Source organism: Labrus bergylta, chromosome 15 (genome assembly GCF_963930695.1).
Source record: "Labrus bergylta chromosome 15, fLabBer1.1, whole genome shotgun sequence".
Classification (NCBI taxonomy): domain Eukaryota; kingdom Metazoa; phylum Chordata; class Actinopteri; order Labriformes; family Labridae; genus Labrus; species Labrus bergylta.
The window spans coordinates 26,355,917-26,370,851 of NC_089209.1; the positions used below are offsets into that span (position 1 = coordinate 26,355,917).

The window sequence follows — 14,935 nt, forward strand, 5'->3', positions numbered from 1 at the left end:
TGATTCTATACAAATAAAGATTGATTGATTTATTGATTGATTGATTGAAAGGAACTTTCAGATAAGACGCAGTGGGCGCAGCACACCACTTGCAAGCCCATTCATTGTGTATTGCCACACTGCATTTATGTATTCATATTTTCATTTATTTATTAATTCATGTATTAATTTCTACTCAAGTAATTTGTTGTCCCTCCTCGTCATAAACAGACAAGAGAGAAGGTAAATAGAAACTTCTTCTTCTGTGGGGTTTAATGGCAGTTGGTATCCATATGTGTTGCATTACCGCCACCTACTAACCCTAACCCTTTTTTTATATAGCTTGACAGTGCATAATATTTATAAAGTCCCCCCAAAGTGCTCCCCTTTCATAACATTGTCCCTCCATGAATCAGACTCAGTTGTCTGAGTCTGTGCTAGTCCTTTTCTTGTTGTGGTGTCAAGTTCCTCTCCGGTAATATTGATCACATCAAGAAATTTTCTGGCTGCATCCAGCACCGTTTCTATCCTTTTGGATTCCCCTGAATGTCCATAGCACAACTAATTACGATGAATACCAAATAACGTTTTCTGTACAAAGAAATGTTCTTATCATACCCAAACTGTCTTGTGTTCCTTTTCCTCATGTGCAGTTACCACTTCTGTTCCATCCTTTTAACAGCTTCAGCATTAAATAAGCCCCTTTAAGCCCCCCTTAAGTCAAACTGTTGTAGTGGAAACACAGAATCTGTATAGACAAGGACCCATCAACTACAGGTGTGAGAAAGAAGAAAAAAGTGTTCCTCTAATCATAAAATTAATAAAACAAGCTGGGCGGAGATTCAAAAACACCTCTATTTTACATTGCTAGGAAGGAGAGAAAGCTAGAACTCTAAGGCTATTTTCCAAACCGTAAATCACAATGTAAAGCGCAAGGTCAAAGACCAAAATGACAGACAGCAAAAGGCATCGTAGCTGGGGAAATAATCACAACCAAAGACAAAACCACACAAAGATAATAGTTATAATAATACTACATTTTACAGAAGACACTGTACTTTGTTCAAATAAAAGAAGGGGAGAAAAGTAAGAAAGATCAAGATAACACAGTAAGAACAAACTAACAAACATTACAACATCACACACGGGTCATATAGACAACAACATATGAACCAAAAATAAGATACCACCAAAACCTTGAAAACGTAACCTTGGTAAAGTAACTCTGGCTAATAATTGTTTGTTTTAAGGGGTTACTATTCTGTGACATTATCAACATTTTAAAAGCCTATTTTAGCAGTCTTGTGTTTGTGAAATCACCTCGAAATATTTTTCCAGAAATTATAATAGTGAAAGCTGATCTGAACCAGCTGTAAAAGAAAGCGTAAATAAAAGGATTAAGCATTGAATTTAACAGTGTAAGCCAGTTAAGTGTTTCAATGACAGGGACTGGAACTGAGTTATCACTTAAAGGTGAGAAGGTGATGCAGAGAAAGAAAGGAGTCCAACATAAGAGAAAAACTCCCAAAACAATAGCAAGAGTTTTGGTGGCCTTTCTTTCCATCTTACTGATAGTTACTCCAGACTTTGTGCTCTGGCTGGGTTTGATCTGGATTCTGCGAGCCTGTTTCTGTGCCACGAGGAAAATCTTGAGGTAGATGCAGAGCATAATGATCACTGGGAAGTAAAATGATAAAATAGGACCAATGATGTTTTCAGTAAGAGCATCTATTAAACATCTTTCAACACATTTTTCATTGTTCAATCCAGCAATTAAGATACCAATCCCAATCAGAGCAGAACCCCCCCAGCTGACCAGGATCATGATCACAGCAGTACGATGGTTGACTTTAGTTTTGTACAGCAGGGGCTGACACACTGCATAATATCTATCAATGGAAATACAACACAGGTTCAGAATAGAACATGTACTAAGTGTCACATCAAAACTGCTTCGTACTTTGCAAAATAAATCCTCATGATACAGACATGAGCTCAGAGAAAACGCCATGCTTAGAGGAAAGACTATAATGCCCACAAGAAGGTCAGCAACAGCCACAGAGAGAATAAGATAGTTTGTAGGAGTGTGCAGCTGTGTGAAGTAAATGACAGAGATAATAACCAGAAGGTTCCCACACACTGTGACAACAGACAATAATACAAGGAAAATAAATAATAAAACACATAAAATGGAAGGGTGTTTTGTCATAATATAATTGAAATCATTGATCTCATAGCAGGGATGTACGCCTATGACAATGGCAGTCCTATTGTAGGAGACTTCTGGTTCCATGATTTAGTATCCTACTATTCAATACAATGTATTTAGAAGCAATTCAGAAAAAAAGCATTAAAAAAATAGTTACAATTAACAATGAAGTCTTTAACAGTCAGTTAAATAGTTAAATGAATGAACCTGCATATTTTTCATATCCAACCTGTTCATATGAATGTGTGTTCTAGTGACATGTACCACTGTGCAGAACCAATATACCTCTTCACACCTACCTCACTGTCATAATTATTGTCCAATCAGCTTTTTGCATGAGATGCAAAACAAAAAATAGGATTAGTACATGTTTTCAAACCAAACTATATACAATATATATAGTATATAGTTTATATATATATTAACTCATCCGTAAACATATTCTCTTCCTCAGGTTGGTTTTGCCCGTCTTGACTACTGATTTTGTTTTAATCGGGGGTGGGGGTTAGAGAAGCAGAGAGAAGCACTCACAAAGTGTGCCAGCTGAACACTTTTGATTCTGTTGGAGAACTTTTGCACCTTTGGAAACAGGGCAGTTCAAATTACTTGTAGTTCCACATTTTTGGAGAGGACATGTTGCTTGTCTCCGCTATAAAATCACAACGGTATTTGGAATAGATACAATATGAATAGAAAATCCGTTTATAGAATAGAAAAACTGTATTAGTGTAAGGAGCCAGAACAGTATGACTAAAATACGACAGATGTAAGAGGCTCTGTCAAGCACTGTCAGATGGTGGGGATTGAAGCAGGTAGTGTCGGCTGGTGAGGATAGTGAAAGTGTGTCGGCGATGCAAGCCTCTAGTCTCACTGAGACAACAGATTGTTGATATTAATGACAAAGCCTGAGTGACGTTCTTGCAAATGGCTTTGGAATCCCATCGATGGTGGTCTCCATGCTAAAAATGCTGTCTCATCCTTTCAGTCAATCTAACGACAGGCTGAGAGCTGGAGCTGAGGCGGGTTTTAAGTCTCTTGACAAACCATTACTTCGCGACCGCCTCTCAATCAGATCAGCTACACGCCTTATTTTGAATAACTCTTATCCTTCATCAGATCAAAACTGATGAGTCATCAAAAAATGAACAGTACATTGTTTGCCGATCGAGACATGAGCTAATCAGATCTATTTGTTTTTTGTACAAGGCTGTAAACATGTTAATTTATGCTGTAAAAACAGGCTTATTTAAATGGGTGTTTATGTGACTTCCTGTGCTTCTGCAGATAGCCTCAAGTGGACTCTTTATGAACTGCAGGATTTTTGCACTTCCACATCGGCTTCATTGTTCAACACCGAAGGTTGCTGCTTAATTGAGACATACTTTAGGATTTCCAAAAAAAAGAAACTGGAAAAAGGACTGTCAACATTGCCAAGGTCCTGTAATATGATTCCCTTGGGATCTTCAACGACTGCAATGCAATTTTATACTGATATTGGTGTTAAAAGTATCATGGTTTAAAAAACAAAGATCTCTTTACTTCAAAAGTCAAAGTTTTTATTTAAAAATAGACTGCACTTCATAAGTCTCCTGCTGGATGATGAAATGCAACACTCCAATTAGAGGTGTGAATGTAAGAGGGGGTTGTCAGTCCCTGCGCTGCCTCTTAACATAAACACAAAAGAATACAAACTCACTCACACACACACACACACACACATACACTCTTCCTGGATTGTCTCACCTTCTCATCCTGGGCCCCGTTGTTTTCTAGCAATAACAAACAAAGAGTGCAAAACAAATTCATGGCCACTTAATGAGAATGATGACACAATACTTCCACAGAGTCCAATTTAAAGAAGAACAAACAATACATCTCAGGGTTGCCCTGATTGTAGGTAAGGGAATATATACTGTTCAATTACTTTAATATCAAAGTAAAAGTTGTCTTTTGTTTAATGGATGATTTAATCTTTAAAGTAAAAGGAACCTTTGAGTGCTCATCACCGTAACTGGGGCAAGTTTTGAGGGTATCTGCCAAAAGAGTAATCCCTGACTCAAATACACAAACTACAGAGCATCTTTACTATTTTATATACGTAGATCCAAACAGCACTAATTGAATTATATATTGACTATTAACTATGAATACTGAAAAGTTAATATATACCATTCATTAATACAGAAATATATGTTTATGGGCTAAGATTATGGCTTTTAATCGTAATCTGTATAAAACATGGACCCTGTGGATCCCGGTCAATGCTGATCTTTTTTATAGATTTTATTTTTGGGCTTTTGCCTGTATTGGATAGGACATTGGATAGAGAAGGAAACCAGGGAGAGAGTGGGGAATGACATGCAGAGCGAAAGGGGAGAGCGCACACGAGCAAAAATCAACAGTGTGCGTTGCTATGTGACTGAAACAATAGTCAGGAAAATATCTCGGGAAAGTAGACCTGCCACAGCACATGTAGGCTTTTGTGTACACTTTGAGAAAAAAGCCCAGACTTTTCTGCTGCTGCGCAGAGGGAGATGAGCAGCACAGAAAAAGAGGGTGTGTGTTCATAAAATCATCAAGTGAAGAAATCATGAAAATCAATACGGTAATTAAAAAAAAATCATCTCTAAACTTTATAAACTTATAGCCACATCAACAACCTCCATTACACTCCCCACTACAAAATAGAAAAAGGATCTGACGCTGCGCCCCAACCCTGACTTCTGGATACAAATCAATAAAAACATCTTTTCTATGACCAATAATACAAATTTACAACTTATACAATACAAAACCATCCACAGGACACACATCACTCAAGGTAAAATGTTCAAAATGGGTTTAGCTAACACACATCTGTTCACAATGCACTCATGGTTGCACAGATGACTATCTTCACGCCACTTGGGCCTGTCAACCAGTTCACTCATTTTGGATCACAGTCACTGAAAATCTCTCCACTATCTTGGGCTGCAGAATCCTCCTGTCCCCATTACCTTGCTTACTTGGAGACACATCACAAATCACCATCTCAAATAACTACAAAAACCCGCTACTCGTTTCTCAGGTCTAATTACAGATCAGGTCTAATTACAGATTTTTCCCTCAACTGTTTATAAATTCTTGTTTACACATGCATAATCCCTGCACCGGTTATGTACATTTCTTGTATAAGTCTATTTTTTAATTGCACAGTTTAAGTTTGATTCATCTAGGGGTATTATTTTAATCTTTTTTTCGGGTTAATATATATATGTGTGTGTGTGTGTGTGTGTGTGTGTGTGTGTGTGTGTGTGTGTGTGGGGGGGGGGGGGGTCGGTTTTGTGGTTAATTTGTAACAAATGTTTCATGTACGTCTTTGTAACCTGCTACTGGATGCTTTGAATTTCTCTCGGGATCAGTAAAGTATCTATCTATCTATCTATCTCTCTATCTATCTATCTATTTATCGCCAAGAAAATCATCGATCAGAACTGGAAATCAAAAACATACTGCAACATAACTCACTGGACCAACCTACTCACAGAACACATTGTAATAGAAAGAATCGCAGCCTGCAAAAATAACAATATATCAGCCTTTAATAAAAACCTGGAATCCATTCATAATTCACCTCAATACACAAATAACACAGAGTCTATAACATCATCCTTTTGTAGTAAAGAGATAACTGAAATAAAATGTGCAAAAGTAATCAAGAAACTATCAAATTCTAAGGCTAATGACGTTTATAATTTGGATGCTCAATTCATTAAAAAATATAGCTCTATACTGATTACACCTCTGATCTTATTGATTTATCAATTAGAACTTTTAATCAATTATTACATTTCCGAATAACTGGAAAAAGGCAGTCATTACACCAATCTTTAAAACAGGTGACTGCGATTTGGTGAGCAACTACCGCCCTATCTCTATTCTCCCTGTAATGTCAAAGGTACTTGAAAAGGTTGTGGCGGCACAGGTTTTTGACCATCTGGAGACAAATCAACTCTTACATCCTCAACAATTTGGTTTCAGACCAAAATATTCAACAGAAACTGCAAATACTTTTTTCATTGAGAATGTAAAGCATTCACTTGATGGTGGTTATGTTGTTGGAGCTGTGTTTCTTGACTTAAAGAAGGCATTTGACACTGTCAACCATGACATTCTCCTGTCTAAGTTACCATCTTTCAATTTCTCGAAAAAATAAATTGACTGGTTTGAGTCTTACCTTCAGAATAGAGAACAGTGTGTGAAAGTTGACCAAGAAAAATCCTCTCCTTTAATCAATACAATGGGTATTGCCCAAGGGTAAATTCTTGGCCCTTTGCTTTTCAGTCTGTTTATAAATGATTTGCCTAAATCCTGTCCAGTAGCCGGCTTCCAGCTTTATGCAGATGATGGAGTTATATATGCTCCTGCTAAGTCACCAATCAAGGCAGCTGAGATCCTAACTGAGTACCTTTGCAATGTCCATCAGTAGCTGGAATGCAACCATCTTGTTTTGAATCAGAGTAAAACAGTTTCAATGTGTTTCTCCATTAGGAAAACGTGCTCACCTGGAAGTTTTAACGTTAAGATACAGAATAGAGAAATAGAGGAAGTTAGTGAGTTTAAATTTTAGATCCATAACTCAAGTTTGATAAACACGTAAATAAAATCACAAAAACAATCAAGAACAACCTGAACTGCTTTAAATTAATAAGACACTACATACCAACTCAAGCAGCACAGGTGTTCATGCATTCAATGATTTTCTCACATTTATCATACTGTATGACAGTTTGGTCACAAGTTTCACCCTCTACAATCAGAAACCTATCATCAGTATACAACCAGGCCCTGAAAATAATGGACAAAAAACCTGTCTGCTGGCATCACTGTCACATGCTGAAAAAACACAATCTACTCAGTTTTGAGAGCTTTATGCACTTATGTTTCCTTAAACTTGTTTTTAAATGTATCAACAATCTGGCCCCTGAACCTCTCTCCAGATATGTTCAAAGACAGGACGGAAACAGGGTAACGAGAAGCACTGTGTACTAGCGTACAACATCATAGATCTACGTTTGTTCAATCAGCCTTCTCCATCAAAGGCTGCAAACTCTGGAACACCTTACCACCTAAAATAAAATTAATGTCTGACTTAAAATCTTTTACAAAACAGGTGAAATGCTGGCTCAAAGCAAGCCAGAGCTGTACCCACTTTTAATTAATATCTTCAAACTTTTTTTAAACTGGTTTATAACATTTGTATTGTTGTACATGTATTTTAATGTATCCTCATATCGTGTGATGGGTTTTTATGGAACTGAATGTTATACATTTAAATCAGTTTGTTTACACAAAGGCCCAACTGGGGACACAAGTTGGAAATTAGCAATAGCTATATACTCTTTATGCAGCACATCAATTTCATGCTTTGTATTGAAATTATGTTCAATACAGACAAAGCAAAGCAGGAAGTTAGGATGACATCAACAGCCAGGACAAACAGAGAGGCGTCTACAAAAATAATATAAATGACAAGAAAAAGAATAAGAATGATACAACAGGCAGTTTATAAGAACATAAGAACATAATTTCAGGACCCTGCGCTGCGCTCAATTCGCAGGCAAGGTGATGTGCTTGTGTACGGAGCAACCCAATACACAATAAAGTAGTGCACAGCCCGCCGCGTCCTATCTGAAAGGCCCTTTAGAGCTGTTAGTTTGCACTTACTGACGTTGTTTCCTCTTTTCTAGATCCTTGCTTGTGTCATACTTACTCTGATGTACATCGCTTTCAGACTGGGCAGACTACGGATTTTGAATCAAAACCGGCCAAGACAACCACCTAAAGGCTATTTTTCCACGTCATTACTGTGATTAGAAGGAAATCATCTCTTTCTAAAAGAACAAATAACTTCAATACATTCATGATTAGATTTTTATCCTGGTGTTACGGCCTAAGTGAGTAAAATTCCCCCTGCACACAAATTGATGATTTTTCATTGATACTTGTAGTCTCGGTCTCACCCTGACTTGATCTTGATCTTGGCTCTCCGTCTCAATCCCTAAATGTCTCGTCTTGGTCTCACAGTACTCCGTTCTCAGGTATGTCTTGGTCTTGGTTAGTTTGGTTTTTACAACAACATTCTCCAGTAATTCTTCATTTTAAACATGTTTGCAGCATTGTCAACAATTGTAATTCTCTGTGAGTTTCTCTCAGCTTCAGCAGCACAGTTAACCACCATTGCCAAGAAGGGTAAGAACTTCATCTTGTCATTACAGAAACAGTCCTCTTTATGTTCTCTATCAGACTCCTGTTTCCTGTTGTTTTAAACACTTTCTTTCCTTCACTCACTTGCTCGTGTTTGGACCTTCTCTTTGATCTCATCTTAATACTTTCTATCTCCCTCCTTCTCTTTGGGCAGTCTGCTCCACATACTCTTCTTCTCTTCACCTTAACTGTATCACCTATACTCTACGGGGTCTCACTGCGCCCCCTAGTGGGCTTAAGGTACAATAAAATACACAGTATGCAGAACAAACCTAACAGGCATAACGTCTTATAATCGTTAACACAACAAAGTCATATTAGAATGTGTTGCACTTGTGAGGAAGTCCGTATGTATGCAGTACTGTGTGTGTGTGAGTCAGAAACACTATAAGATCAATAATGAAGGCAGTCTGCCGGAGAGGGAAGAGTGAGATAACTTTAATGCTGTAACCCAGCACACCTGAGCCCAGCCTGCTCAGGTGTGCTGGGTTACGGACAAGGGCCTCAGACTCCACCATTAACTGCCTCAAAACAAGAGAAACAAAGGCAGCACAGGGGAGAAACAAAAACAGGTCGAGAGGCCAACCCTGAGGCCGTCACACCCCTAGAAGTATGACAATGCTTCTAAACTGCTGCTGTGCGTTCACACGACAACAAGATGGCAGCTTTCGGAACAAATGACTCATGCTGTCAGTTTCCTGGTGGCATTAGATCACAGCTTAAATAAATATAACTGTAAGGCCTGAAGTTAATTATAATAATAATAACTTTATTTCTATAGCACCTTTAAAAACAGATGTTTACAAAGTGCTATGACAGACAAAGCAAAGCAGGAAGTTAGGATGACAACAGAAAAGACATCAACAGCCAGGACAAACAGAGAGGCATCTACAAAAATAATATAAATGACAAGAAAAAGAATAAGAATGATACAACAGGCAGTTTATAAGAACATAAGAACATAATTTCAGGACCCTGCGCTGCGCTCAATTCGCAGGCAAGGCGATGTGCTTGTGTACGGAGCAACCCAATACACAATAAAGTAGTGCACAGCCCGCCGCGTCCTATCTGAAAGGCCCTTTAGAGCTGTTAGTTTGCACTTACTGACGTTGTTTCCTCTTTTCTAGATCCTTGCTTGTGTCATACTTACTCTGATGTACATCGCTTTCAGACTGGGCAGACTACGGATTTTAAATCAAAACCGGCCAAGACAACCACCTAAAGGCTATTTTTCCACGTCATTACTGTGATTAGAAGGAAATCACCTCTTTCTAAAAGAACAAATAACTTCAATACATTCATGATTAGATTTTTATCCTGGTGTTACGGCCTAAGTGAGTAAAATTCCCCCTGCACACAAATTGATGATTTTTCATTGATACTTGTAGTCTCGGTCTCACCCTGACTTGATCTTGATCTTGGCTCTCCGTCTCAATCCCTAAATGTCTCGTCTTGGTCTCACAGTACTCCGTTCTCAGGTATGTCTTGGTCTTGGTTAGTTTGGTTTTTACAACAACATTCTCCAGTAATTCTTCATTTTAAACATGTTTGCAGCATTGTCAACAATTGTAATTCTCTGTGAGTTTCTCTCAGCTTCAGCAGCACAGTTAACCACCATTGCCAAGAAGGGTAAGAACTTCATCTTGTCATTACAGAAACAGTCCTCTTTATGTTCTCTATCAGACTCCTGTTTCCTGTTGTTTTAAACACTTTCTTTCCTTCACTCACTTGCTCTTGTTTGGACCTTCTCTTTGATCTCATCTTAATACTTTCTATCTCCCTCCTTCTCTTTGGGCAGTCTGCTCCACATACTCTTCTTCTCTTCACCTTAACTGTATCACCTATACTCTCCGGGGTCTCACTGCGCCCCCTAGTGGGCTTAAGGTACAATAAAATACACAGTATGCAGAACAAACCTAACAGGCATAACGTCTTATAATCGTTAACACAACAAAGTCATATTAGAATGTGTTGCACTTGTGAGGAAGTCCGTATGTATGCAGTACTGTGTGTGTGTGAGTCAGAAACACTATAAGATCAATAATGAAGGCAGTCTGCCGGAGAGGGAAGAGTGAGATAACTTTAATGCTGTAACCCAGCACACCTGAGCCCAGCCTGCTCAGGTGTGCTGGGTTACGGACAAGGGCCTCAGACTCCACCATTAACTGCCTCAAAACAAAAGAAACAAAGGCAGCACAGGGGAGAAACAAAAACAGGTCGAGAGGCCAACCCTGAGGCCGTCACACCCCTAGAAGTATGACAATGCTTCTAAACTGCTGCTGTGCGTTCACACGACAACAAGATGGCAGCTTTCGGAACAAATGACTCATGCTGTCAGTTTCCTGGTGGCATTAGATCACAGCTTAAATAAATATAACTGTAAGGCCTGAAGTTAATTATAATAATAATAACTTTATTTCTATAGCACCTTTAAAAACAGATGTTTACAAAGTGCTATGACAGACAAAGCAAAGCAGGAAGTTAGGATGACAACAGAAAAGACATCAACAGCCAGGACAAACAGAGAGGCATCTACAAAAATAATATAAATGACAAGAAAAAGAATAAGAATGATACAACAGGCAGTTTATAAGAAATACAAGAAAATTAAAAGCAAGAGAAAAGTCAACAAGTTGATGACAATGATATAAACATAAATACGACAACACATCACAGTTAATAAAAACAAAAATGAAGATAAAAAGTGGTGATGGATGAGTAGATGAAGAGCAATAAAATGAATCAAGGAAGGGATAGATTACTAAAGGCATTTAACAATGATATCACATAAAAGAAAGTCTGTAAAGGTGAGCTTTAAAAGTGATCTAAAGGTTGTTCCAAAGTCGAGGGGCTCTGATTGCAAAGGCTCGGTCTCCTTTAGATTTGGAACCTCGACTTTGGAACGACCAGAAGGGCGCCGCCTGAGGATCTGAGGTCACGAGATGGTTCATAAGAGGTCAACATTTCAGAGACAGTTCAGAGCAAGACCAACACGTGCTAAAAAAGTGATCAGTCAAATCTTAAAATCAGTTCTAAAAGCAACAGGTAGCCAGTGGAGGGAAGTGAGGAATGGAGTGCTGTGATGCCCAAGTTCAATGAATCTCAACATAAATATCTAATGATACATCCCTCATATGAGAGAAAATAAGGCATCTAGTCCAAAACTGTTGAAGGTGATCTATTATTCTCACTATCTCCATTAATCATGTCAGTCTGGGACATTGAGTATTGAGTATTGTTACAAGATGTGTAGCTCAAAAACCTTCTTATTTATCTGATACTGGCATCAGTAAAATCCCTCATTTCTGCCTCTGCCTAAAACAGTTAATTCAAGCTGCTGCCTCTTTAAAGGCCCTGACACACCAAATGAGTGATCGTCGCCCTAGTTTTTGTGATGTGTCCAGCTCCGACGTGAATCGTTGGTACCCATCTTCCTTTTTTTGTTGAATCAACTGCCAAGCCTTATACAGTCCCTGCGTCTCAGACAGGACAAGAAAGAAAGGCGGGCAGCATTTAACAGATATAAGAATCTTACTAGTTGTCATCAATTACAGAGCTCATTGTTAAATAGTGTCAGGGAGGATTGTGTGCTTGATATCGAAAGGGATGTGAGGAGAGGCATTTTCATTCTAACCTGTAATGTGGTCTGTGATGTATGACAATGCAAGCAAATTATCCAAATTATACTTTTGATCAAAGCTCATGTTTCATTTTATTGTCACATGACACAATTTACTTACAGGTATTCATGACATGACAAATCAAAAATAATGACAGACTATGACTCATGAACACTGAGTTTAAATGCTGTAGCACATTTATCTGACCTTTTCTGGTCTTTAATAGTGTCTCTCTGTCTGCTAACAGCAAACAGAGTAAACATGGGCAGAAATCCTTAACTATGATTAGCTGTTTTCCTTGTCAGAGGCAGGACTTTAGTTCAAATCAACTATTTTGGCTCTGCTTCAACAGGCTGCTGATAGCTTCCTATGCATTTCAATGTAACTCATTTCTTTAGGTGAGAATTTTAAATTGTGACTTTGGACATAAGGAGATGTTGGTGCATTTAAAGTCATACCATGGATCAGGTCGACTAACCTGTCAGACAGGTGTGTTTGTGTGTGTGACTCAGAGAAACTATTCCAGTAAATTGCACAGAGATGGCCTCTCCTGCGGATTTGATTATCAGTTATTATGCAGTTAAATGTTCCCTCCTGACAAGAGGCATTTTTTTGGAGACGGGAGACAAATCGAGGTAAACAAATTTGATTCTTGTCACAGCTTGTGTGTGTTATTTCTTTGTCCTTACAGGCATATGTTAGGGGGGAGATACTTCACAATACAGGGAAAGCACAGATTTGAATGAGCTAGGACAGTCTTAACCTTGAAAGTAGAAAATAAACCAATACCACATATCATATCTTCGACAACAGTTAAGATTTAGAGAAGCTAGGAAAGGCAAATAAGGAGAAATTAGAACTTTAGTTTTGATTGGTAATTACTACAAATGTACTTTGAGTTATTGAAACAGTAGTGACATGAGCACTCTCTTTTCAAAGGGAAACCTGTCCGAGAGGGAGACCTGTCCGAGACAGTCAGCAGCAAAAACACAAAGCTAAAGACACAAAAGGAGAAAAAGTATGATTCACAAAACAGTAAACTTTGCATCAAGAGAGAACCATCTATGATTCAGTTCAAGCAGTCGAGCTTAAAACATCGGCATCCTGTAGAATCGGCTTCCGTGGTAGATTTTTAAACATTTAAGGACACCAGCTCCTTGACTTTAAAGTCGTTCTGCAACAGATTCCAGGCTTCTTCCTAATCTCTGTCCGAGCATGTCGGGACATAAGAGAGCATGAAGAGGTCCTGACAAAGCAAAGAAAACTGTCTGGTTTTTTTGGGTGATATACTGTTCATGACCCATTCTGACATTTGACAGCATCTGTTAAAGCGCCCTAAATGTCATTGCCTTAGACATGACTTTTCCTAAAGTGACTCAAAATACAGAAACGAATGTAATTTTCTTAGACTCTCATATTTTGTACACTGAGGATGTTCTTAGTCAAATTTGACTTGTATCGAATATCTCAGAAAAGGCACTGCAAAATTACAAATCTTAGTAATATTTGTCTGATTTCTTTTTCAGGAATATCTAATACTTATTTTCAGCCACATTAAGCTGTCCAGATAATAATATGATATCAAGATATGAAAAATCCAAAAACACTGTAAGGCCTGAATTGCTTTTGATACATTTAAATATTTGCCAATCGGGTGTCTTGAAATGAAAATTACTTATGTTAGTGTTAGGTGGGGGTTATTTTTTTAGTAGATGGACAATGATGAAATCGTGAAATAGACTGTGGATCATCTTAGATCGGCCACGGTCAGACAACATAGAAACAAAACACACATGGCTGACAAAGTGCAGACCATCGCTGACCAAGATCTCACAATCCTTGACAATCATTGGCAACGTGGCAAAATGGCAAAGTCTTCATCTTCACAGTGCTGCTTATATTCTGCTAGAAGGTACTGCCCACAAATTCCTTTCCATTTGGGTACATCACTATAAAACAATAAAGATGACATGACACTGATTTGTATATGTAACAGATGTAGACTCTTTGTCTAGCAAACAGTTGTTGACAACATATGGTTGGCTCTTACACAAATAAAGATCTGCTACAATTTTATGTTTTAATTAAAATTTTAATTTTAAAATATGTTTTACCATATAAGGTTACAGCTTCACAGACCCAAAAGAAGAATAACCCCAAGATGGTTGACACAATTCAAAGATATGTCCACAAAATTATCAAGATGAATGAATTCATGAAAATATGTACTAACAGTTCCCCCGTTCTTAATTTAACCATATTTTTCTTTAAAGGGAGTAAAGTTTGAACATGATTTTAATTTCTCTTTGAGGTGTTCACCAATTGCCTTCTTTAAGTACATGGCCTCTGAATTTCACCCTTAAGACAATAAGATCGATTTAACACTGTCCACATAACATCAAAATGTTTTAGGAGTGGTTCGAAAATATAGGTAGACCATAGGTCACATACTTTTACATAGATACCAAAACTTAACAGAAAAGGTAGAAAACCTTTAAAGATCTATTTGGAAACTCAGATCATGTTCAGTTTCAAAGAATGAAATCTAAAGATATTGTCAGTGGTGAATTTACAGAACATTTGAAAACAAAGATGTTTAAATAATCAAAACTTAATGTATTTAATGTCATCTAAAATATTCTTTAAAATCAAACCAAAATCAAATAGTTTATATCGCGTCCTGCACTTTTTTAATTAGTCTTGTTTTTATATAGCCTATTTCTTATTCTTATTTTCATTTTTTGCTATTCTTTTTACAACAATAGATAAAATGTTTTAGCAGATATATATTTTAGAAAGATAGGCTAATCTATAGAATAAAAGCAATGACTTCAGGGTACTTCAAAATAACAAACAAAATCTCTGCTAACTAGAAATGAAA

At 37.7% G+C, this 14,935-nt stretch overlaps 2 protein-coding genes across 3 annotated transcripts in view; one reads left to right on the forward strand and one right to left on the reverse strand.

Moving 5' to 3' along the window:
• Positions 1-1,267: 1,267 nt before the first annotated feature.
• LOC114918050 (trace amine-associated receptor 1-like) lies at positions 1,268-2,272 on the reverse strand. Its single transcript, XM_029275750.1, has one exon. It carries the CDS (start codon positions 2,270-2,272, stop codon positions 1,268-1,270), a length of 1,005 nt encoding a protein of 334 aa, XP_029131583.1.
• Positions 2,273-12,578: 10,306 nt separating this feature from the next.
• The window catches only part of LOC110003888 (adhesion G protein-coupled receptor F5-like), a 37,065-nt gene continuing 34,708 nt past the window's right edge, over positions 12,579-14,935 (forward strand). The window contains exon 1 of one of the 2 annotated variants that reach the window (XM_065963395.1): positions 12,579-12,689. The gene's annotated coding sequence lies outside the window, so the exon portion shown is untranslated. Of the gene's footprint in view, positions 12,690-12,912; positions 13,073-14,935 lie in introns of those variants that run through there. The other variant, XM_065963396.1, reaches the window with a different exon arrangement.